A 25,682-nucleotide genomic window follows, 5' to 3' on the forward strand; every position below is an offset into this window, starting at 1 on the left:
TGACTAAGAGACATTTTTACTTCTTTTTCCATAAACTCTCTGTCCATATGTTTAGTCTGGTTCACTATAGGTTTGGGTTGACCTTTATTTTTAATCCAGCTTGATCCAGCTATGTACCAGGGAGCTGTGCAAGCCATTATTCTAAGCCCATGAATTCTGACAATTGTCTTTTCCCTAACTTAACCAATCCCATTCAGATCTAGAATTCACAGTGTCTGTGTCCAGACGCCTTGGTAATCCTGATTTTATGGACTTGCCATTCGATCTGCTCTTTCAAAAGTTTGTCTCTCAGTGCCCTTGCAATAACATGGCTTAGACTCACTTCATTTTGGGTTAATTTGGGTTGTGTATATATCCTAGCATATTTCTTATGGTCTAACCTGTGATTTCTACTCGTGTAATTGCAAGTAAGGCTTACTTGCACCAAGATTTATAATTGGGCAACTGACACAGCTTACTAGCCAGGTAGTCTTGGTCAAATTGTTTAATCACTTAATCTACATTTCTTTATCTGCAAAATGAGAATATTAATATCTGCTAGTCATAGAGAGATGGAAATAAAGAACATAAGCAAATTACCCAAACTCTATTTCTACTCTACTCACTCAATAAATTATTATCTTAAAAGAACAGTTTGTTAAAGAAAATGGCAGCTGAGAGGGGCACTAGATTAAAAAATTTTTCAGAATAACACTGAACATTAAATTTTACTCTAAAATGTTTCTCTTTGCTAGTCAGATACACTCGCTATTGATAAGCTACGAGCGTATCTTTTCCTTGTGAACACATTCTAGGAGCTTTGTGCCTTGCACAGTTAGAGCCTGCCTATAGCCAGCCTCAACTCCAATTACACAGCCAGGTTTTCTCGCTTCATGGCAATACTAAACTATTTATAACTCTTGTAAATTTTTATTTGGCTTTGTACCTTCTTCAAATGCCATTATTTTTGTTCACATTTTCCCTTCTATTTTCTTGGAAAACTCTTCATGTACTTAGATCCAGCTAAAACATTACTCAGTATAGGAAAGTTTTTCCTAATCTCTTACTCCTGTTTTCCTGGAATTTAAACATCTCTTCTTTAAACTTCTGTACATCACATGCAACTTTGATCACTGCACTGAAAACTTTACATTACAATTGTTTCCCTAGCTGCTGTCTCTCCAGGATCTTAAACTCTTGGAAAAAAGGGGGTATTGTTTATTATGATATCTCTGTGCCTAGCAGAGTACTTTTCCAATAATTGCTGCTTAAAAGATGTGTACTACCAATTCCTACAAAGAGCTTGGCTTACAAAAATGTAAACTTAATAGGCCATTGTCTATATCACCAGTCTCCAACCCCAGGGCTGCAGACTGGTACCAATCCTTGGCCTGTTAGGGACTGTGCTGCACAGCAGGAGTTGTGTGGCAGGTGAGTGAGAATTGTGGCCTGAATCCACCTCTTGTCAGATCAGTTGGAGGCATTTGATTCTCATAGGAGCATGAACCCTGTTGTGAACTGTGCATGCCAGGAATCAAGCTTGTGCATTCCTTATGAGAATCTAACTTATGCCTGATGATTGGAGGTGAAACAGTTTCATCCAGGAACCATTGCCCTCCCTTTCCCCGTGTCTGTGGAAAAATTATCTTCCTCAAAATGGATCCTTGGTCCCAAAAATGTTGGGGACCTTTTTCCCATCAGAGACTCTGTGATGTGATTTCAATGATGTTTAGGAAAATCCTTTTGTTCCATACAAGCATCCAATCAATACGTCACCACTAAACTTTTTCTACCTTCTCATTGGTGCTTGAAAAGCCTGTAAAAGACAGTAAATCATTTTATTCCACACTCAGAGATAGACTAAATGCATATAAGCCTGGAAGAAGACTTGCATATAAAGCAAGAAGGGGATGATGGGTACGCTGGGCTTAAAGCAGGACTATGCCAATCAGTGAGGAAGAGCAAGTCAAAAGTGCATTCTGGGACACATTGTGCCGAGACTTTTGCTTAGCTGTCATAATTTAGATATTCATTGGCATCTGCAATACAAAAATAGTCTGAAGAATGTGAAAAAATATGATTTTAACTAGGAGTCAGATCTATTAATGCATATTTCTCTCTCTACCCCCTTTGCCTTTTTCAGAATGTATACATTCAGAAGCGGAAGGTGCTGCTCGACCAAACAATTCATTAATACTGCAGAATAGCAAGGAGAATCTCACTTTAGGTAGTGTGCATCTTTTAATGATAATTCTAGTAGGGGGGTGCTTGATGTCCATATAGGGTTTACATTTTAGGATCTTGAATTGTCTCATGCATTATCCGTATTATCTAAATGATATTATATTTAAGAGTGTTGATACATTTTTCATTCTGAAATTATTCCTATGCTTATCGAGTACCTATTTTAAGAATGGGATCACTAAACAAACCCATGGTCTATTAAAAATTTTTTTATTCAACTTTTGAAACCAAGATTATTATCCCAGAGCACTTGTTAATAAGCATCTCTTAATAGGTGTCAATGATATATTTTCCATATCCTCTCTCAACCCTATTGTCTCCAAAATTTTTGTTTGCCATTATAATTAACAATGAAACAGAAAAGAAAAGTTAATAGACTTTATTTTTTAGAGAATTGTTAGGATCATGGCAAAATTTAGTGGAAGGTACAGAGATTTTCCATGTAACCTCTGCTCCCACACACGCAAGGCCTCTCCCATTATCAACATACCTGACTAGAGTGGTACATTTGTTACGATTAAGGAACCTACATTTAAACACCATCATTATCACCCAAAGTCCAATGTTTGCATTAGGGGCCACTCTTGGGATTGGATTTAATGTTTTCAGGCAAATACATAATGACATATCTCCACCATGATAGCATTTTACAGACTAATTTCACTGCCCTAAAAATCCTCTCTGTTTTACCTATTCATCCTTCCCTGCCAGCTAACTACAGGCAATACTGATATCCTGTCTCCATAGTTGTGGCTTTTCCAGAGTGTTATATAATTGGAATGTTACAGTATACAGCATTTTCAGACTGGCTTTTTTCGCTTAAAAATATGCATTTAATTGTCCCCATGACTTTTCATGTCTTAATGGCTCATTTGTTTAGTGCTGAATAATATTCCATTGTTTGACTATACCACAGTTTATTTATGTATTTGCCTGCTAAAAAAAATCTTGGCTGCTACCAAGTTTTGGCAATTATAAAAAAAGCTGCAATTAACATCCATGCACAGGTTTTTGTATGAACATAAGTTTTTAACTTTTTGGGTAAATAAGAAAAAACATGATTGGATCACATGGTAAGAGATTGCCTAGTTAAGAAACTGCCAAACTGTATTTCAAAATAGAGGCACCACTTTACATTCCTGCTAGCAATTAATGAGAGTACCTGTTGGTCCACTCCTCACCTTTGGTGTGTAGTAGTTCTCATTGTTGTTTTAGTTGGCCTTTCTTTGATGACATATGATGTAGAGCATCTTTTCATATGCTTATTTTCCATACATAGATACATTTTCCACATATGTCTTCTTTGATAAAGTGTCTGTTAAGATTTTTAACCTGTTTTAAAATCGGGTTGTTTCCTTGCATATTGCTGAGTTTTAAGAGTTCTTCATGTGTTTTGGATAACAGTCTTTTATTGAATATGTCTTTTGCTATAATACAGTTGGCCCTCTGTATCCATGGGTTTCAAATCTGTGGATTCAACCAACCATGGATTGGAAATATTTGGAAAAAATTCCACAAACTTCTAAAAAGCAAAACTTGAATTTGCCATACTACATTGAATTTGCAGGATGTAGTGATATACAGGCATTGTATTAGGTATTATAAGTAATCTAGAAATGATTTAAAGAATACAGGCGGTTATTTGCAAATACTAAGCCATTTTATACAAGGTATATGAGCATCTGCGGATTTTGGTATCCATGGGGTGATTGAACCAATCCCCCATTTGTAACAAGGATGACTTTGTTTTTTTTCTAGTATGTGGTTTGTCTTTTCATTCTCTTGGCAGTGTCTTTCACAGAGTAGAAATTTTTAATTTTTCTGAAGTCCAGCTTATCAATTCTTTATTTCATGGATTATTCCTTTACTGTGATAGCTAAAATGTCACTGCCAAACCAAAGGTCATTTATACTTTCTCTCATGTTACCTTTCAGGATTTTTTTTTAATTTTGCATTTTATATTTAGGTCACGGATTCATTTTGAGTACATTTTTGTGAAAGGTGTGAGATCTTTATCTAGATTCAATTTATTTTTGCATATGGATGTCCAGTTGTTCCAATACCATTTGTTCAAAAGACTCCAATGTATTGCCTTTGCTAATTTGCCAAATATAATATTTATGTAAGTCTAGCCTCTCTATTTGGTTTCATTTACTTATATATGTCTTCTTTTGCTAATACCACACTGTCTTGATTATTGTAGCTTTATAGTAAATCTTGAAGTTGGATAGTGTCACGCCCCCAACTTTGTTCTCCTTCAATGTGTTGACTATTCTGAGTTTTTGCCTCTCTAGATAGACTTAAAAATCAGTTTGTTTATATCCATAAAATAACGTGCTAAGATTATGATGGGGATTGTGTTGAATTCATAAATCAAGTGGGAAGAACTGGCATTTTGATAACATTGATTCACCCTAGCTGCGAACACAAGGTCTCTCTCCATTTACTTTGATTTTCTTTGATTCTTTTTCATCAGAGTTTCATCATCTTCTTCATATAGATGTTGCACATATTTTGTTAGACTTATACCTAAGTATTTCACTTTGGGGATGCTAATATAAATGGTATTGTGTTTTTACTTTCAAATTCCACTTGTTCACTGCTGGCTTATAGGAAAATGATTGACTTGTAAAATACAAGGTTAACATACAAAACTAATTCCTTATTTTTTTTTATCAATTCCTTCAGATACTTTACATAGATAATTATGTCATGTATGAACAAAGACAATTTTATTCCTTCATTACCAATCTTTATCCATTTTATTTATTTTTTCTTGTCATTGCATTAGTTAGAAATTCCAGTTGAAAAGCAGTGGTGAAAGCAGTCATCCCTGCCTTGTTTCTGATCATAGTGAGAAAGCTTTCAGCATTAATTATGATGTTAGCTGCAGAGTTTCTTGTAGATATTCTTTAAGTTGAGAGACTTTCTTTTTATCCCAGTTTACTGAGAATTTTTAAAAACTCATAAATGAGTATTAAATTTTGTTAAATACTTTTTCTGTATTGATTGAAATGATCATATGATTTTTTTTTCATTTAGCCTATTGATGTGATGGATGATATTAATTAATTTTTGAATTTTGAGCCAGCCATGCATATCTGGAATAAATTCCATTTGGTCATGAAATATAATTCTTTTAATACATTCTTGGATTTGATTGCTAATATTTTACTGATGATTTTAAGATGTATGTCTATGAGAGATACTGGTCTGTGGTGTTCTTTTTTAGTAATGTTGTTGTCTGGTTTAGGTATTAGGATAACGCCAACCTTACAGAATGAGCTAGGAAGCATTCCCTCCACTTCGGTTTCTGAAAGAGATTATAGAGAATTGGTATAATTTCTTCCTTAAATATTTAACAAAATTGATCACTGAACCCATCTAGGCCTAGTGCTAACTGTTCTGAAAGTTTATTAATTATTGATTCAATTTATTTAATAGATATAGTTCTGTTTAATTTGCCTCTTTCTCCTTAAATTTAATTAATAGATAGAGTCCTATTTAAATGGCCAAATTGTTTTGGCAGGTTTTGTCTTTTAACGAATTGGTTTATTTCATCTATGTTACCAAATTTGTGGGCATAGAATTCTTCATAGTATTCCATATTCTTTCTCTTATTTTTTAAAAACCATAATATAGCAACTTTTCAAAAACATTAATTTGAAATAGGTTAAAACTATTGTGATTGTAAAAAATTCTACAGAGCTAAAGGGAAGGAATGCATATCGGTCTCAGAAACTATGGAATTAGAAAGTTGAACTAGGTGAACTAGGTGAGGACTCTCATCTTTTTCCGTCTCCTGCTTCTGCTTTATTCTGTAGATATTCTTTAAGTTGAGAAAATTTCTTTTTATCCCAATTTACCAAGAGTTATTCTAGTCCACCTTCTGAAGCCTACTTCTGTCAATTTGTCAAACTCTTTCTTGGTCCAGTTTTGTTCCCTTGCTGGTGAGGAGTTGTGATCCTTTGGAGGAGAAGAGGCGTTCTGGTTTTTGGGATTTTCAGCCTTTTTGTGCTGGTTTTTCCTCATCTTCATGAATTTATCTACCTTTGGCCTTTGATGTTGGTGACCTTCAAATGGGGTTTCTGTGAGGATGTCCTTTTTGTTGATGTTCGTGCTACTCTTTTCTGTTTGTTAGGTTTCCTTCTAGCAGTCAGGCCCCTCTGCTGCAGGTCTGCTGGAGTTTGCTGGAGGTGCACTCCAGACCCTGTTTGCTTGGGTATCACCAGCGTAGGCTGCAGAACAGCAAAGATTGCTGCCTGTTCCTTCCTCTGGAAGCTTCATCCCAGAGGGGAACCCACCAGATGCCAGCCAGAGCTCTCCTGTGTGAGATGTCTGTCAACCCTTGCTTGGAGGCATCTCCCAGTCAGGAGGCATGCGGGACAGGGACCCACTTGAGGAGGTAGTCTGTCTCTTAGCAGAGCTCAAGTGCTGTGCTGGGAGGTCCAATGTTCTCTTCAGACCCAGCAGGCAGAAATGTTTAAGTCTGCTAAAGCTGAGCCCACAAACACCCTTTCCCCCAAGTCCTCTGTCCCAGAGAGATGGGAGTTTTATCTATAAACCCCCAACTGGAGATGCTGCCTCTCTTTCTGAGATGGCATGCCCAGAGAGAAGCAATCTAGAGAGGCAATCTGGCAACAGCAGATTTGCGCAGCTGTGGTGGGCTCTGCCCAGTTTGACTTTCCTGGTGTCTTTGTTTATACTGTGAGGGGAAAACTACCTACTCAAGCCTCAGTAATGGTAGATGCCCCTCCCCCCACTAAGCTCAAGCATCCCAGGTCAATTTTAGACTTCTGTGCTGGCAGTGAGAATTTCAGGCCACTGGATATTAGCTTGATGGGCTCTGTGGTGGTGGGATCCACTGAGGTAGACCACTTGGTTCTCTGACTTCAACTCCCTTTCCAGGGGAGTTAACAGTTCTGTCTCGCTGGCATTCCAGGCACCACTGGGGTATGAAAAAAAAAAAAAAAAACTGCAGCTAGCTTGGTATCTGTCCAAATGGCCACCCAGTTTTGTGCTTGAAACCCAGGGCCCTGGTGGCAAAGGCATCTGAGGGAATCTCCTGGTCTGTGGGTTGCAAAGACCATGGGAAAAGTGTAGTATCTGGGCTGGAATGCAGCATAGAAAACTTAGTAGCATTTCTATAGACAAACAACAAACCAGATGAAAAAGAGCTCAAGAAAGCAATCTCATTTTACAATAGCTGCAAAAATAAATAAATAATCTAGGAACAAATTTAACCAAGGAGATGAAAGATCTCTGCAAAAAAACCCATAAAATACTGAAGAAAGAAATCTAAGAAGACACAAAGATACACCTCAAGAAGAGCAACCCCAATACACATAATCGTCAAATTCACCAAGGTTGAAATGAAGGAAAAAATGTTAAGGGCAGCCAGAGAGAAAGGTAGGGTTACCCACGAAGGGAAACCCATCAGACTCACAGTGGATCTCTCTGCAGAAACTCTACAAGCCAGAAGAGAGTGGGAGCCAATATTCAACATTCTTAAAGAAAAGAATTTTCAACCCAGAATTGCATATCCAGCCAAACTAAGTTTCATAAGTGAAGGCGAAATAATATCCTCTACAGACAAGTAAATGCTGAGAGATTTTGTCACCACCAGGTCTGCCTTACATGAGCTTCTGAAGGAAGCATTAAATACGGAAAGGAAAAACCAGTACCAGCCACTGCAATAACATACCAAATTGTAAAGATCATCAACACTATGAAAGAACTGCATCAACTAACGGGCAAAATAACCAGCTAGCATTATAATGACAGGATCAAATTTACATGTACCAATATTAACCTTAAATATAAATGAGGTAAATGCCCCAATTAAAAGACACCGACTTGCAAATTGAATAAAGAGTCAAGACTCATTGGTGCTCTGTATTCAGGAGACCCATGTCATGTGCCAAGACACACATAGGCTCAAAATACACAGGTATTGATCGACTTATGACCTATGCAACTTACGACCATTTGACTTTACGACCACAATCGCTAGCCACGACTGCTCCGCGTCTGGCAGCGCAAACGTTGCTCAGCTGGGCATACGACAGTGTGGACCAGCTTCCGGCAGCACTACCATCTCTGCGTGCACCATTTCAACTGTACATATAGCCTACTCAACTTACGACCAAATCACGTTACGACTGGTCTGCCGGTCCCAATCGTGGTTGTAAGTCGAGCACTAGCTGTAAAGGGATGGAGGAATATTTACCAAGCAAATGGAAAGCAAAAAAAAAAAAAAAAAAGAAAAAGAAAAAAGCAGGGGTTGCAACCCTATTCTCCAGACTTTAAACCAACAAAGATTAAAAAAAGAAAAAAAAAAAAAGAAGGGTATTACATAATGGTCAAGGGATAAATGCAACAAGAAGAGCTAACTATCCTAAATATATGTGCACCCTATACAGGAGCACCCAGATTCATAAAGCAAGTTCTTAGATGCCTACAAAGAGACTTAGACTCCCACACAGTAGTAGTGAGAGACTTTAACATCCCACTGTCAATATGAGACAGTTCAACGAGACAGAAAACTAATAAGGATATTCAGGACTTGAATTCAGTTCTGGGCCAACTGGATCTACTAGACATCTACAGAACTCTCCACCCCATATCAACAGAATATACATTCTTCTCATCACCATATCACACATATTCTAAAACTGACCACATAATTGGAAGTAAAACACTCCTCAGCAAATGCAGAGGCACAGAAATCATAACAAACAGTCTCTTAGACCACAGTGCAATCAAATTAGAACTCAGGACTAAAAAACTCACTTAAAACCACACAAGTATATGAAAACTGAACAATCTGCTCCTTAATGACTACTGAGTAAATAACAAAATTGAGTCAGAAATAAATAAGTTCTTAGAAATCAATGAGAACAAAGACACAATGTACTAGAATCTCTTGGACACAGCTAAAGCAGTGTGTAGAAAGAAATTTATGGCACTAAATGCCCATAGGAGAAAGGAGAAAAGATCTAAAATTGATACTCTAACATCACAATTAGAAGAACTAGAGAAGCAAGAGCAAACAAATTCAACAGCTAGCAGAAGACAAGAAATAACAAAGATCAGAGGAGAACTGAAGGAGATAGAGACACAAAAACCCTTCAAAAAATCAATGAAACTAGGAGCTGGTTTTTTGGAAAAGAATACCAAAATAGATAGACTGCTAGCCAGACTAATAAAGAATAAAAGAGAGAAGGATCAGACAGATACAATAAAAAATGATGAAGGTGATATCACCACTAATCTCACAGAAATACAAACTATCATCAGAGAACACTATAAACAACTCTAAGCAGATAAACTAGAAAATCTAGAAAAAAATGGATAAATTCCTGGACACATACACCCTCCCAAGACTAAACCAGGAAGAAGTTGAATCCCTGAATAGACCAATAACAAGTTCTGAAATTGAGACAGTAATTAATAGTCTATCAGCCAAAAACAAGTTTAGGACCAAACAGATTCACAGCCAAATACTACCAGAGGTACAAAGAGGATCTGGTACCATGCCTTCTAAAGCTATTCCAAACAATAGAAAAAGAGGGACTCCTCCCTAACTCGTTTTATGAGGCCAGCATCATCCTGACACCTAAACCTGACAGATACACAACAAAAAAAGAAAATTTTGGGCCAATATCTCTGATGAACATCAATGTGAAAATCCTCAATAAAATACTGGCAAATTGAATCCAGCAGCACATCAAAAAGCTTATCCATCACAATTAACTTGGTTTCATACCTGGGATGAAAGGCTGGTTCAACATATGTTAATCAAGAAATGTAATGCATCACATAAACAGAACCAAAGACAAAAACCACATGATTATCTCAATAGTTGCAGAAAAGGCCTTTGAAAAAATTCAACACACCTTCATGCTACAAACTCTCAATAAGCTAGGTATTGATGGAATGTATCTCAAAATAATAAGAGCTATTTATGACAAACCCACAGCCAATATCACACTGAATGGGCAAAATCTGGAAGCATTCCCTTTGAAAACTGGCGCAAGACAAGGATGCCCTCTGTCACCACTCCCATTCAACATAGTATTAGAAGTTCTGGCCAGGGCAATCAGGCAAAATAAAGAATATAGAGTACTCAAATAAGAAGAGAGGAAGGTAAATTGTCTCTGTTTCCAGATGAAATGATTGTATATTTAGAACACCTCATCTTCTCAGCCCCAAATCTCCTTAAGCTGATAAGCAACTTCAGCAAAGTCTCAGGATACACAATCAATGTGCAAAAGTCACAAGCATTCCTATACACCAATAATAGACAAATTGAGAGCCAAATCATGAGTGAACTCTCATTCACAATTGCTACAAAGAGAATAAAATAACTAGAAATACAACTTACAAGGGATCTGAAGGGATGTGATGTGAAGGGATGTGAAGGACCTCTTCAAGGAGAACTAAAAACCACTGCTCAAGGAAATAATGAGGACACAAACAAATGGAAAAACATTCCATGCTCATGGATAGGAAGAATCAATATCAGGAAAATGACCGCATTGCCCAAAGTAATGTATAGATTCAGTGCTATCCCCATCAAAGCTACTATTGACTTTCTACACAGAACTAGAAAAAGCTACTTTAAATTTCACATAGAACCAAAAAACAGACCACATAGCCAAGACAATCCTAAGCAAAAAGAATAAAGCTGGAAGCATCATGCTACCTGACTTCAAACTATACTACAATGCTACAGTAACCAAAACAGCATGGCACTGGTACCAAAACAGACATACAGACCAATGGAACAGAACAGAGGCCTCTGAAATAATGTCATACATTTACAACCATCGGATCTTTGACAAACCTAAAAAAACAAGCAATGGGGAAAGGGTTACATATTTATTAAATAGTGTTGGGAAAACTGGCTAGCCATATGCAGAAAACTGAAACTGGACCCCTTCCTTATATCTTATACAAAAATTAACTCAAGATAGATCAAAGACTTAAAGGTAAGATCTAAAACCATAAAACCCTAGAAGAAAACCTATGCAATACCCTTCAGAACAGAGGCATGGCCAAAGACTTCATGACTAAAACACCAAAAGCAATGGTAACAAAAGCTAAAATTGACAAATAGGATGTAATTAAACTAAAGAGCTTCTGCACAGCAAAAGAAGCTCATCAGAGTGAGCAGGCCACCCACTGAATAGAACATTTTTGCAATCTATCCATTTGACAAAGGGTTAATATTCAGAATCTACAAGGAACTTAAACAAATTTATAAGAAAAAGACAAACAACCCCATCAAAAAGTGGGTGAAGGGTATGAACAGACACTTCTCAAAAGAAGACATTGATTCGGTCAACAAACATATAAAAAAAAACTCATCATCACTGGTCATTAGAGAAATGCAAATCAAAACCACAATGAGATACCATCTTATGCCAGTTAGAATGGTGATTATTAAAAAGTCAGAAAACAACAGCTGCTGGAGAGGGTGTGGAGAAATAGGAACATTTTTAACACTGTTTGTGGGAGTGTAAATTAGTTCAACCATTGTGGAAGATAGTGTGGTGATTTCCCAAGGATCTAGAACCAGAAATGTCATTTGATCCAGCAATCTTATTAATGGGTATATGCCCAAAGGATTATAAATCATTCTACTGTAAAGACACATGCACTCATGTTTATTGCAGCACTGTTCACAATAACAAAGACTTGGAACAAACCCAAATGTCCGTCGATGATAGACTGGATAAAGAACATGTGGCTTATATACACCATGGAATACTATGCAGCCATACAAAAGGATGAGTTCATGTCATTTGCAGGGACATGGATGAAGCTGGAAACCATCATTCTCAGCAAACTAACTCAAGAACAGAAAACCAAATATCGCATGTTCTCACTCATAAGTGGGAGTTGAACAATGAGAACATATGGACACAGGGAGGGGAACATCACACACTGGGGCCTGTAGGGGGTGGGGGATAGGGGAGGAAGAGCATTATGAGAAATACCTAATGTAGATGATGGGTCGATGGGTGCAGCAAACCACCATGGCATGTGTGTACCTGTGTAACAAACATGCACATTCTGCACATGTATCCCAGATCTTAAAATATAATTTTTAAAAAAGCTACTGAGGAAATAATAAGATTGATGTATTTTAATTATGTGAATATTATTCAGCACAGGAATGGTTTCAAAAGGGTCTTTACTAAACCCAGCTATAGTATATATCTTATAAAGGGAAAAAACCTGAATAAAAATCTTTGTAATTAAAAATAAATTAAGCTGTGAAGCCATTTGTTTCTGGACTTTCTTTTTTGGGAGACTTTTCATTACTAATCCAATCTCATTACTCATTATTGGAATGCTCAGGTTTCCCATTTCTTTTTTGTTTAAAGTTGGTTGGTTGTCTGTATCCAGGAATTTATCAGTTTCCTCTAATCTTTTGAATTTATTTGTGTGTAGTTGTTCATAATAGTTTCTAATGATCATCTGTATTTATGTGGTCTCGGTGATTATGTCTCCTTTTTGTTTCTGATTTTATTAATTTGTTTTTTCTCCATTTTTCCTTGTCCACTTAGCTAATGGGTTGTGAAGTTTGTTAATCTTTTTACAAACCCACAGCTCATATCATACTGAATGGGCAAAAGCTGGAAACATTCCTTTTGAAAACCAGCACAAGACAAGGATGTCCTCTCTCACCACTTCTATTTAACATAGTATTGGAAGTTGCTGACAAAAGAAAGGAACAAAAAAATTCTGATAAAAATAGAGGAGGTCAAATTATCTTTGTTTGCAGATGACATGATTCTATATTTAGGAAACCCCATCATCTCAGCCCAAAAGCTTCTTAACCTGGTAAGTAATAACTTCTGCAAAGTTTCAGGATACAAAAATCAATGTGCAAAAATTGCTAGTATTCCTACATACCAACAACAGACAAGAGCCAAATCACAAATGAACTCCCATTCACAATTGCCACAAAAAAATAAAATATTTAGGAATACAGCTAATAAGGAAGTGAAAGACCTCTTTAAGAAGAACCATAAACCACTGTCCAAAGAAATCATAGATAACACAATGGAAAAACAATTCCATGCTTATGGATAGGAAGAATCAATATTGTGAAAATGGCCATATTGTTCAAAGTAATTTATAGATTCAATGTTATTCTCATTAAACTATAATTGACATTCTTCACAGAATTAGAAAAAACTATTTTAAAATTCATACGGAACCAAAACAGAACACAAATAGCCAAGGCAATCCTAAGCAAAAGAACAAAGCTGGAGGCACCTGACTTCAAACTATACTATAGGGCTACAGTAACCCAAACAGCATGGTAGTTGTAAAGGACAGATACACAGATCAATGGAACAGAATAGAGAACCCAGAAACAACATTACACACCTACGACCATCTGATCTTTGGCAAACCTGACAAAAACAAGCAATGGGGAAAGGATTCCTTATTTAATAAATGGTGCTGGGACAGCTGGCTAGCCCTCTACAGAAAACTGAAAGTAGACCTCTTCTGATATGGTTTGGCTGTGTCACCACCCAAGTCTCATCTTGAATTTATTTTCTATAATCTCCATGTGTCGTGAGAGGAACCTGGTGGGAGGTAATTTAATCACGGGGGTGGTTACCCTCACGCTGTTCTCATGATAACGAGTGGTTTTTTCTTTTCTTTTTTTTTTTTTTAGATGGAGTCTTGCTCTGTTGCCCAGGCTAGAGTGCAGTGGCATGATCTTGGCTCATTGCAACCTCCACCTCCCAGGTTCAAGCAATTCTCCTGCCTCAGCCTCCCAAGTAGCTGGGATTACAGATGTCTGCCGCCACGCCTGGCTAATTTTTGTATTTTTAGAAAAGATGGGATTTCACCATATTGGCCAGGCTGGTCTCAAACTCTTGACCTCAGTTGATGCGCCCTCCTCGGCATGAGCCATCATGCCTGACTGGGTCTTTATTTTTAATCCACTTGGCCAGTCTAAATCTTTTACTTGGGAAATTGAATCAATTTACATTCAAGGTTGTTTGATAGACGAGAACTTACATCTGTCATTTGATTTTTTTTTTCTGGTTGTTGACTGTCTCTCCTTTATTTCTGAAGGGTGGTTTTGCTGGATATAATATTGACTGACAGTTATTTTCTTTCAGCATTTTGAATGCATCATTCAATTTTCTCTTGGCCTGTAAGGTTTCTGATGAGAAATCTGCTATCAGTAAAATGGGGATTCCCTTATATTTGGCTTGATGCTTTTCTCGTTGGTTTTATAATTCTTCCTTTGTCTTCGACTTTTGATAATTTGACTAAAAATGTCTCTTAGTCCGTTAGAGAGGATGTATTTGGGCTGAATCTATTTGGAGAATTTTGCACGTTCTGGATTTGGATATCTCTCTCTCTCCCAAGACTTGCAAAATTTTTTGCTATTATTTTATTAAATGTGTTTTCTATGCCTTTTTCTTTCTTTTTGCCTTCCAGAATTTTATAATGTGAACGTTTTTTGCTTACTGGTGTCTCGTAAATCCTGTAAACTTTATTTAAAAAAATTTTTTTCCCTTTTAAATCCTCATGTATTAGTTCAAAAGACCTATCTTCAAGTTGAGAAATCCTTTCTTCTAATTTTTCCATACTGTTGTTGAAAAATTGTTATATTTCATTAATTGACTTTTTCAGCTCTAAAATTTGTTTGGTTCTTTTTTATGACAGCTATCTCTTTGTTGAATTTTCCATTTAAATCACAAATTGTTTTCCTGATTTTATTTGTTTATCTGTATTCTCCTTTATCTGAGCTTCCTTAAGATTATTATTTTGAATTTTTCTTCTGGCATTTCATATATTGCCTTATAATTGGCTCCGTTATTGGAGAATTACTGTGTTCCTTTGGGGGGGTCTATCATATTTTCTTGCTTTTTTATGTTTGATGTTTTTCTATGTTGATACTTAGACATCTGGTGCAATTGTTGCCTCTTCTGATTTTATGGTATAGGCTCCTTAGCATAAAACTTATTCATATATAATCCATTTTAGTGATGTTTGCAAATGTTCCTGTGACCTAGGTGGTGAGTTGGTGGCAGCAGTGGCACAGCTTTGCTGGGAGTTGGTTTGCCAGTCTGTTTTTCAGGCCATGGGTGCTTGTGTACACATGGTGGGTTATTCAATCTGGCATCTGGCTTGCTGGGTTTGGGATTATGGGGCTGTTTCCCCAGCCAGGGGCACAAGCACATGATTGCTTGGCTATCCTCAGGGCATGTCTTCCAGGGGTGGACCCACTGGGTTTCTTAGGTTCTAGAGTGGGTAGGCAGCCAGTCAGCCAGTCTGGGGGCATGTCTGCTGGGAGTGGGAACACAAGGTTATTTCTCAGGCCCTGGGCACAGTTCCCCAGCTGCTCAGCTGGTCTGTATGTATGTTCACCAAGTAGGAAAATGGGGTGCCAGAGGCACGGTGCTTTTATGCTTCCCTCCTGAGCTTCTGATGACCACAGGCACCTCTCCACTCCTTTTTTTTCCATTTTATTGCATTTTAGGTTTTGGGGTACATGTGAAGAACATGCAAGATTGTTGCATAGGTACACACGTGGCAGTGTGATTTGCTGCCTTCCTCCCCATCACCTACATCTGGCATCTCTCCCTTTGCTATCTCTCCCCAGCTCCCCACCCCCCACCGTCCCTCCCTTATTTCCCCCCAACTGACCCCAGTGTGTAGTGCTCCCCTCACTGTGTCCATGTGTTCTTATTGTTCAACACCTGCCTATGAGTGAGAACATGCAGTGTGTGATCTTCTGCTCTTCTGTCAGTTTGCCGAGAATGATGGTTTCCAGGTTCATCCATGTCCCTACAAAGGACACAAACTCATCGTTTTTGATGGCTGCATAATATTCCATGCTGTATATGTGCCACATTTTCCCTGTCCAGTCTATCATCGATGGGCATTTGGGTTGGTTCCAGGTCTTTGCTATTGTAAACAGTACTGCAATGAACGTTCGTGTGCACGTGTCCTTATAGTAGAATGATTTATAATCCTTTGGATATATACCCAGTAATGGGATTGCTGGGTCAAATGGAATTTCTATTTCTAGGTCCTTGAGGAATCGCCACATTGCTGCACTCCTGCACTCTCCCTTTGATACTCCAGTAGAATCTTAGCCATCTATTCATTGCTTGGTCCTTTCTTGTGGAGGAGATGTGCACCAGGGGCCTCAGTCAGCCACCTTGCTGACATTTGCTTCTGCTATATTTTTCCCTTTGTACTCTAATAAGTAGAATAAAATGAGAAACGAACAGAGATGGATGGACCCTTCACAGTTTGGCTTCTAAAATTCTTGAGAGAGGGCAATGCTGTATTTACCTGGGTGAGATGCCCAACATTGGGCCAAATAACTTTGATTTAGAAGTGGTAGCTGAAGGAAGGGATATAACTGGACCAGCTCATGTGAGCTGCTCACATGGACCAATCTTCCTGGCTGGGGAAGAAGGATGCAGTAGACGCAGGCTTACCATTTTCAAAATAGTTCAAAACAAAGTATATCATGAAGGAGAATTACCGATTAACCACTTATAATTTTCAAGATATTAACACATTGGATGACATGACTTCTAACTTCTGTTTTACAATGATTTCTTTCCTTTTTTTTTTTTTTTAAATCAAATCAATGGTATTGCATGTTTTACACTGATTTCTGTGTAATTTTAATTATGGTTAACTGATTGCCTATCACGTTGAATAAGACTTTGTGAAGAAATGCTGGCTTCCACTCTAAGTACATAAAATTGATTTCATTTATTCTTCTCTAAAGATTTTCTAGCCTCAAGCAGTTCATGTATGGATGGAACACAGATTACACAGAACAATTCAGCATTTCCCACAGAAGGTAATATGCTTCCTTAGTCATGGCCAGGACTGAGGGATGGAAAGTTGAGCTTTCTTAGAAATATTAGTGGATGGCCTGACTGGAAGCCAGCCTTATGACTACTTGAAGAATGTGGTGATCTGAGTACTGTGATATGAAGGATCCTGAATGACCCAACCTCTAATTGTTCTCCAAACAAGCCTCTGAAGCTTTGTTAAGGTGGAGTGGCGGAAGAAGCAGGGATTTAACTACCTCTCAGATCTATGTTAAAGTACTATCTCTTTCTTCATCTATTTATGTGTTTATTAATTTGCTGTGAAATACAAGGGCTGGAGTACAAACCATATAAGAGACAGGTGACACCAAAACAGGATAGGAGAGAGATTAAATACAGGGTTTAGCAAAAACATCCTTCATCCACATAAAGGTTTGCCCCTTTATAGCTGATTCTGCTGATGCTATAGTGATGAAATCACTGACACCTTTGTTATAGGTGAGTAGTGACAGATACTTTAGATGACTAATTACCTCTCACCAAACCCTTACCAAGTCACCAACTTGTTGATTTATGGGATGTGTGAGGTTCTATTTTGGAAGATGCTTGTAGGATGCAGGGCTTAACTTTTCCTTTAAATGATGGACAGGGATCAACTTACGCACATAGTGTTGATAATTGGATTGGGTATACAGAAATAAAATCTGTGAGTTAAGTTCACAGCTGAACTACCTGAAAGTGTATGTGTGACTAAATAGGAAGGAATGAAAACTCATCTAAAGGCTATATTTGATAATTTCATGGATTTTCTATAAAATACTTTTAATGAAAAATATCTAAAGGGAAATAAATCTTTCTTAAAAATTATATATCACACTACACTTTCAGAAGAAATAAATATTTCTAAGCATCTCTCATCAGTAGGCATAATCATTTTTCATTTTTATGGGATAGCTCAACTTGTGAAATAAGTGTTTTTTTTTTAAAGATCTATGTATTTTACCAATTTTGTGATTCCTTAAATGAAAAATGAACTTAACAAAATTTCTAGCTAGTTCAACCCAAATGCCATATTAGTTACTTTAAAAGAAAGAACTATATATGAATACTTATCACATTTATGTTTGTCTGAAACAAAAACATAGAGATAGACTTTTTGTGCTCATCAGAGCTGAGGAGGAGACAACCACATCACTAATTTTTCCATTTTCTTTCCTGTGGCACATAAATTGCATGATAAAGACAATAGTTTCCACCATCTAAAGATTAGATGTAGAACATTGCCTTTGTTGTTTAATTTACAATCTCTTTGTTCCTTGATATTAAAACTTCTGAGTGAATATCAAAATACTTTATCAAATGTATTATATTTCTAATAATACATAATACAGGAGAAAATTGGTTAATCTCTGGATTGGTTTCAATATATTATTTATATTTTGTGAATTTTAATTTTTTATGAAAGTCTAATATTTTGGAATAAGATCAGCAAAGTTATGTTCTAGTGTAACTCAATGTGATAAGTTAATAAATGTAACACATGAAATTCTTTATTTTCTTTTATCATTCTCCTTTCATGTATGCGTCCAGTAAATATTTCATGGCCTATACTGATGGGTAAAAATGCTGTGCTTTGCTGCCCTATCACATTAAAATATTTGATCATAACATGGGAAATAATCCTGAAAGACCAGCCTTCCTGTAAAAAAGCCTACAAGAAAGAAACAAATGAGACCAAGGAAACCAACTGTACTGATGAGAGAATAACCTGGGTCTCTAGACCTGATCAGAATTTGGACCTTCAGATTCGTCCAGTGGCCATCACTCATGACGGGTATTACAGATGCATAATGGGCGCACCTGGTGGGAATTTCTATCATGGATATCACCTCGAAGTGTTAGGTAAGGAGCATCACATATTGTGGTATTTCACATCACCAAATTTGTGACTGAAGCAAGTGTCTCTCTGAATTCCATATGCTTTATGTGAAAACCGAAGCATTTTTTTCCCTTTCGTCTCTGCAGTTACTCCTGAAGTGACCCTGTTTCAAAGTAGGAATGGAACTGTAGTATGCAAGGCAGTTGCAGGGAAGCCAGCTGCACAGATCTCCTGGATCCCAGAGGGGGATTGTGTCACTGAGCAAAAATGCTGGGACAATGGTACAGTGACTGTTAAGAGTGCATGCCACTGGGAGGGCCACAATGTGTCTACCGTGACCTGCCGTGTCTCCCATTTGACTGGCAACAGGAGTCTGGACATAGAGCTACTTCCTGGTCAGTAATGGTTTTAGTTTTGACTTTTCCCCATTCTTTTAAAGGAGTTATATTAGGAAAAAAAAAAAAAAAGAGGTGTGCAAATAGATTTTGTTCAAGGATGCTCTCTCTACTGTTCATTTTTATCTCTTCCCTGACCAAAATAAAGAGATATGTTTCAGAGAACAGTCCAAGCATTTGTGGAAAAAAGCCCTTTTTCAGAATGCCATTTAATTCTATGATTAATGTTCACTTCCATGTTAGTAGTTAATTGGCATGAGTATTCTTTTAAAAATAATACTTATGGTTTATTGAAAAACAAAGTATACTTTGAAGCACATAATTATGGTTTTATTAGAAGAATACATTCACTCATAAGTTGCTTTTATGAATTTTTAGTTTGGTGTAATTTTATTTTCTAGGCTTTTCATCACTGAATTTCTTAAATGTCTTATAATAACATTATGATTCAGTTCATCACTGTTTATTTACTCTCCTCTCATCCTACTCTCATTTCTTATTATTTTAAAATGATTAAATATCAACAAACATATTGAAAGTGCAATTGTTCTGTAAGGCTTCATGAAAACTATTAGCCCTACCCTTGTCTTTCCAATCCAACTGCCATCTCCATTAAACTCCCCAGAGGTAGGTACTTTCAAATTTTCCAGTGTTTCTTCTAGTAATTGGTGCCATTTTTATATAATGTGCGCATAGTGCTATTTCTTACTGTATCAAATTTAGACATTATGTAATCACAACTTCTTATGGTAGATGAGGATTTCACATTACCTTCTTCATTTCCTTCAAACTTCAATTGAGGTAATGCAATTGTTCATTCAATAGCCTATGTTCCCATTAAACTGAATATTTAAGTACTGTTACGTGCTGAATCAAGAAATACACTCATGCTTTCCCTTTTGAATGACACTTTTTTGGACTTTATCATTGCTTTACCTCTTTTGTTTCCTTAAGAATGTAGTTACCTGTTGTAAACTATCATTAAGCCTACTGACAAAACTAGAGAGCCCTTGAGTAATATATTCCATATGGGCAGATTTATTAGGTAAGCTGTTAGTTCTATTTTTTCTCAAAGTCATTCTTGAATTTTTCTACGTGCTTGGTCTAATCTCCCGATTGGCCTCTAGACCTGCTGTATAGCTATTGTCTTGGACACTCTCATTGCCTCAATCCTCTTCTTAGCCTGTATCTATGCAACCTGAGTTTCTTTTCTCTTCTACACATTTAACTCTTTCCTTCATATATGAAACTTTTCTTAACTCTTTGGTAGTCCTTGGGTATGGATCATTTTGAAGTGAGTACTAATGAGCTAATTGAAAGCTCTACTAGTTAATGGTTGTGTCTGCCAACCAGTTAGCTTCGGTACAGTGAAAACGAGCTACGTGATTTTTTAATAATTAGCAGATTTGTTATATATCTGAAAGCCTTTTCTCTGGGGCTGTTCAGGCTCTGCAGAAATCAACTCAGCAGTCTCTGGCCTTGGAGAGATAAGCCCACCAGTGTTTGGGAAGGGAGAGAACAGTGTAGTGTGCGAGTGTGCATGTGAGTGCAGCACTGTTGAGAATCAGACTTTCCTTCATACCTGTATTCAGTGTGGTATGTTATTCTCACCCTCCCTGATGTCTGGATCCTTGACTTTGGAGTCTCTCCAGGTCATCTTCTCTAGGCCAATCTCCCCTTTTCCTGCCGGTTGGGAAAGGTGTGCGACCTAAGATGGGGCAGGAGACATGGCAACCTGCCTGTTCTCAAGACAAACTTTAGAGAAGCTCTGAACTTTTAGCCCCACTCTTCACCCCTCCACATACTCCTTTTTCTACATTTTGTGGTTCCTACTCTAGAGGCTTCCTGGAGTTTTTGTGTGTACTAAGGTTTTTATTTATTCTATGTTGTAAATCATTAGCCAGTTTTCTATTCATTTCTCACTTAAAAACAGTGTGAAATCTTTCATCTGTTCTTGTCTTCGTCCCTCTTCACTTTGTCTTTGCAGATCTACACTAAAAAAATCTTTTTACTAACACTTTAGTAAGTTTGAATGAGGGAGAAGAGAAAAATCTCATGTGTTGAAACCACCATTTTTTAAATATGTATTATTTAAGTCATATTTTTTTAGTAGTATTTACTGAAAAGAGCAGTTGTGCCTTGGTTATGTATGAAATCTCACCATTTCATATTCCAATATGATGTCAGATTTATAGTGTCTCAGAATTGAAGGGAACTTCTTGTTCAAATTCCTATGTAGTGCAAGGATGTCCCTGATGTCTTCCTTGCACCGTGGATCGTCAGCCTCTCTAGTACACACTCAATGAGAGAGACCTTAGTGTTTGGAAAACAAGGATTTTTAAAAATGTTGTTTTAAACAGTGAAACCAAACATTCTATTTTCATATAACATATGGAAAAATTCAATATTTAAAAACATCAACTTTGGAAGGAAAGTGGGAGGACCAGACACCAGCCTGCTCAGTTTCCACTTCATCTCCTTCTGCTGCCCCTGAGCCATATTCACGCAACACCAGGAGCATAGTTTGCAAATCATTGCCTCTCAAGTTGGCAATTCCTTTGTTGACTTGCATGCTTGTCAGAGTTTTGTATTGCTGCTGGAAGCTAATAAATAGAGTTCCTGCTATGTATTCATTTTAGTTTCAATGCCCTGGCAGAAAGATGATTGCAGAATTAGGGTTACTTTTTCAAGGAACTTCCGTACAATTGCCTATTTATTAATAAATGCCATTACTGCCCATTTTTGAATGTTAGAGGGAAGAAACACTCGCCTATAAAAGAGTGGTAGAAATTCACCACTCATTAATCTTTAAAGCAACAAAATCCTAATATAAGGTGATGTCTTGCTGAAAACTGTAGAGTCTGCATTGAACAAGCAATTTTAATAATTCTCAAACTATTAATGGGTCAGAAGTATTGAAAATGAAACTATAGATATCAATTTCATGTAATGTGAGACATTATTGAGCCATCTATATCTATAGACATGGATATAAATATAGATAACTTTATTTTTAGTAGACGTTAATTTTTAGAGCAGTTTTAGGTTCACAGCAAAACTGAGTGGAAAGTACAGAAATTTCTCATATAACCCCTGCCCTTGCCCATGTCCACCTCCCCCACCTACAGGTATCCTGCACCACAGTGTTACATTCATTAGAATTGTTGAACCTCCACTGATACAACACTACCACCCAAAGTCCATACTTTATACATTAGAGTTCATTCCTGGTGTTGTACGTTGTATGCGTTTGGACAAATGTGTAATGACATGTATCCACCAGTATAGTATTATACAGAACAGCTTTATTGTCCTACACAATCCTCCTTGCTCTTCCAATTCCTCCCTCCTTCCTCACCACCAGTCAATCAATGATTTACTGACTATTCCCCTAGTTTTGTCTTTTGCATAATGTCTTACAATTGGAATCATACAGTATGTAATCTTTCCAGATTGGCATGTTTCACTTAGTAATATACATTTGAAATTCCTCCAAGTCTTTTTATGGTTTGATAGTGCATTTTTTTATATTTTTATTGCATTTTAGGTTTTGGGGTACATGTGATGAACATCCTAGATTGTTGCATAGGTACACACATGGCAGTGTGATTTGCTGCCTTCCTCCCCATCACATATATCTGGCATTTCCCCCCATGCTATCTCTCCCCAACTCCCCAGCCCTGCTGTCCCTCCCCTATTTCCCCCCAACAGACCGCAGTGTGTGATGCTCCCCTCCCTGTGTCCATGTGTTCTCATTGTTTAACACCCACCTATGAGTGAGAACATGCAGTGTTTGATTTTCTGTTCTTGGGTCAGTTTGCTGAGAATGATAGTTTCCAGGTTTATCCATGTCCCTACAAAGGACACGAACTTACTGTTTTTGGTGGCTGCATAATATTCCGTGGTGTATATGTGCCACATTTTCCCTGTCCAGTCTATTATCGATGGGCATTTGGGTTGGTTCCAGGTCTTTGCTATTGTAAACTGTGCTGCAATGAACATTCGTGTGCACGTGTCCTTACAGTAGAGCGATTTATAATCCTTTGGATATATACCCAGTAATGGGATTGCTGGGTCAAATGGAATTTCTATTTCTAGGTTCTTGAGGAATCGCCACACTGTCTTCCACAATGGTTGAACTAATTTACACTCCCGCCAACAGTGTTAAGAGTGTTCCTATTTCTCTCCATTCTCTCCAGCATCTGTTGTCTCCAGATTTTTTAATGATCGCCATTCTAACTGGCATGAGATGGTATCTCAATGTAGTTTTGATTTGCATTTCTCTAATGATCAGTGATGATGAGCATTTTTTCATATGTTTGTTGGCCTCATGTATGTCTTCTTTTGTAAAGTGTCTGTTCATATCCTTCGCCCACTTTTGAATGGGCTTGTTTTTTTCTTGTAAATCTGTTTCAGTTCTTTGAAGATTCTGGATATTCACCCTTTGTCAGATGGGTAGACTGCAAAAATTTTTTCCCATTCTGTTGGTTGCCAATTCACTCTAATGACTGTTTCTTTTGCTGTGCAGTAGCTGTGGAGTTTGATTACGTCCCATTTGTCTATTTTGGCTTTTGTTGCCAATGCTTTCGGTGTTTTGGTCATGAAGTCCTTGCCTATGCCTATGTCCTGAATGGTTTTGCCTAGATTTTCTTCTAGTGTGTTTATGGTGTTAGGTCTTATGTTTAAGTCTTTAATCCATCTGGAATTGATTTTAGTGTAAGGTGTCAAGAAGGGGTCCAGTTTCTGCTTTCTGCACATGGCTAGCCAGTTTTCCCAACACCATTTATTAAACAGGGACTCCTTTCCCCATTGCTTGTTTTTGTCACTGAATAATAAGATAGTACATTATTTGGATTGTACCACATTTGAACCCTATATTTTTGTGTTTGTAGTTGCAGGTGCCAAAAAATCGGCAAAATTATATATTCCATATATCATCCTTGCCATTATTTTGATCATCGTGGGATTCATTTTTTTATTGAAAATCAGTGGCTGCAGGTATTGACTGATGATTTTTCTTCTTCAGCTTAATTAGGCTAAAAAAGAGTCAGAAATATGGAACTGATTGGGGTATATTAGGATGTCAACATCAAATTTCCCATAATCAAATCTTGAGGGTATTAGACTTGGACTACTTTGAATGATTACAGAAATTTTGCTAGGTTGCTTTTGCATAGATGCCTGGGAAATTAGGCTATTTAGGACAGGATCTTGGGAGAGAAAGTACATGTTAATTTTTACATTTGAGTAAATAATTAGAATTTCTTCATGTACCAAAGAGGAGTTGTTACATACATTCAATTGCGTCAAGCTTATATTGCATAATTTCATTTCCTTTTTCAAAATCCAGAATATTCTTACTTGGGGTTATTAATCACTAGCAGTATTCTTCACTCATTTCTAGTAGTTTCTTTCTGATTTATTATGGCTTCTATCAAAATTAACCACAATTGTCAATAGAATACTGTCTTATTTTTCCCATTTTCAATCTAAACAATGATGTTTCCTCCATTCACTTCAGTTTATTTTATTTTTATAGAAAATATAAGTGGAATAAAACAGAAGCTACTCCAGTTGTTGAGGAGGTAAGATAAAAAAGAATACTTACAAACTTAAGCCAATAGTCTGGAAAATCTAGCAACTTAATTTGTAGTTTGTGTCAATATTAGTGTTTCAGTTGAAAAACAAACAATTCTGATTTACAATGCTTATATGTGTGATTACTTTGTTAATTATCTATCAAATACTATTTATACATCACTCTAGATCCACATTTTCACTTCATGAACTATATCCTAAAACACATGATGTTTGCCTCCTTTGGACTGTAATCTTTGGAGAAACTGAATTGGTGTCTATTTTCACCAATTTAGGGCAGGATCTTGGGAGAGAAAGTGCAAGTTAATTTTTACGTTTGGGTAAATAATTACAATTCCTTCAAGTACCAAAGAAGAGTTGTTACACGCCATCAATGAAATGCTTTCTAAGGCATCTCTAATTGCTGACTTTTCCTTTTCAATACTATCACCATTTCTCTCTTACACAAACTTAAAACATATCCTGCCCCTCAATCTCTTATTATAAGTAGCATACTAAGTCTCCAAAGCTCTCCTTTGGAATACTTCTCGTATCGCTTCATTCATCTCCATTCCTACTTTCACAGAGCCATTGTCTCCACACAGAGACTTGTGTAATTGATAAATACTTTTTGATAAAATGTTATAACAAAGCCTGCTCTTATGTTTAAATAAGCCCAGAAACACAACTATAAGCACTCTGGAGCACCTGTTAGAAATAGAGCTGAGTTACTGCTACAAAAATACAGATAGTTTCTATAAAGAT

The 25,682-nt window shown here is 37.0% G+C and overlaps 1 protein-coding gene across 3 annotated transcripts in view; it reads left to right on the forward strand.

The window, feature by feature from the left end:
* The window catches only part of CD200R1 (CD200 receptor 1), a 54,735-nt gene that overhangs the window by 26,440 nt on the left and 2,613 nt on the right, over positions 1–25,682 (forward strand). The window contains exons 2-7 of one of the 3 annotated variants that reach the window (XM_032299090.1): positions 2,123–2,206; positions 17,018–17,092; positions 18,657–18,968; positions 19,092–19,340; positions 24,233–24,338; positions 24,880–24,925. In XM_032299090.1, coding sequence (XP_032154981.1) covers positions 2,123–2,206; positions 17,018–17,092; positions 18,657–18,968; positions 19,092–19,340; positions 24,233–24,338; positions 24,880–24,925 — 872 coding nt within the window. The remainder of the gene's footprint in view (positions 1–2,122; positions 2,207–17,017; positions 17,093–18,656; positions 18,969–19,091; positions 19,341–24,232; positions 24,339–24,879; positions 24,926–25,682) is intronic. The other 2 variants (XM_032299092.1, XM_032299091.1) reach the window with 2 other exon arrangements.

The sequence above is a fragment of the Sapajus apella genome, unplaced genomic scaffold, assembly GCF_009761245.1.
Source record: "Sapajus apella isolate SASKATOON/1434 unplaced genomic scaffold, GSC_monkey_1.0 scaffold40, whole genome shotgun sequence".
NCBI classification, from domain to species: Eukaryota; Metazoa; Chordata; class Mammalia; order Primates; family Cebidae; genus Sapajus; species Sapajus apella.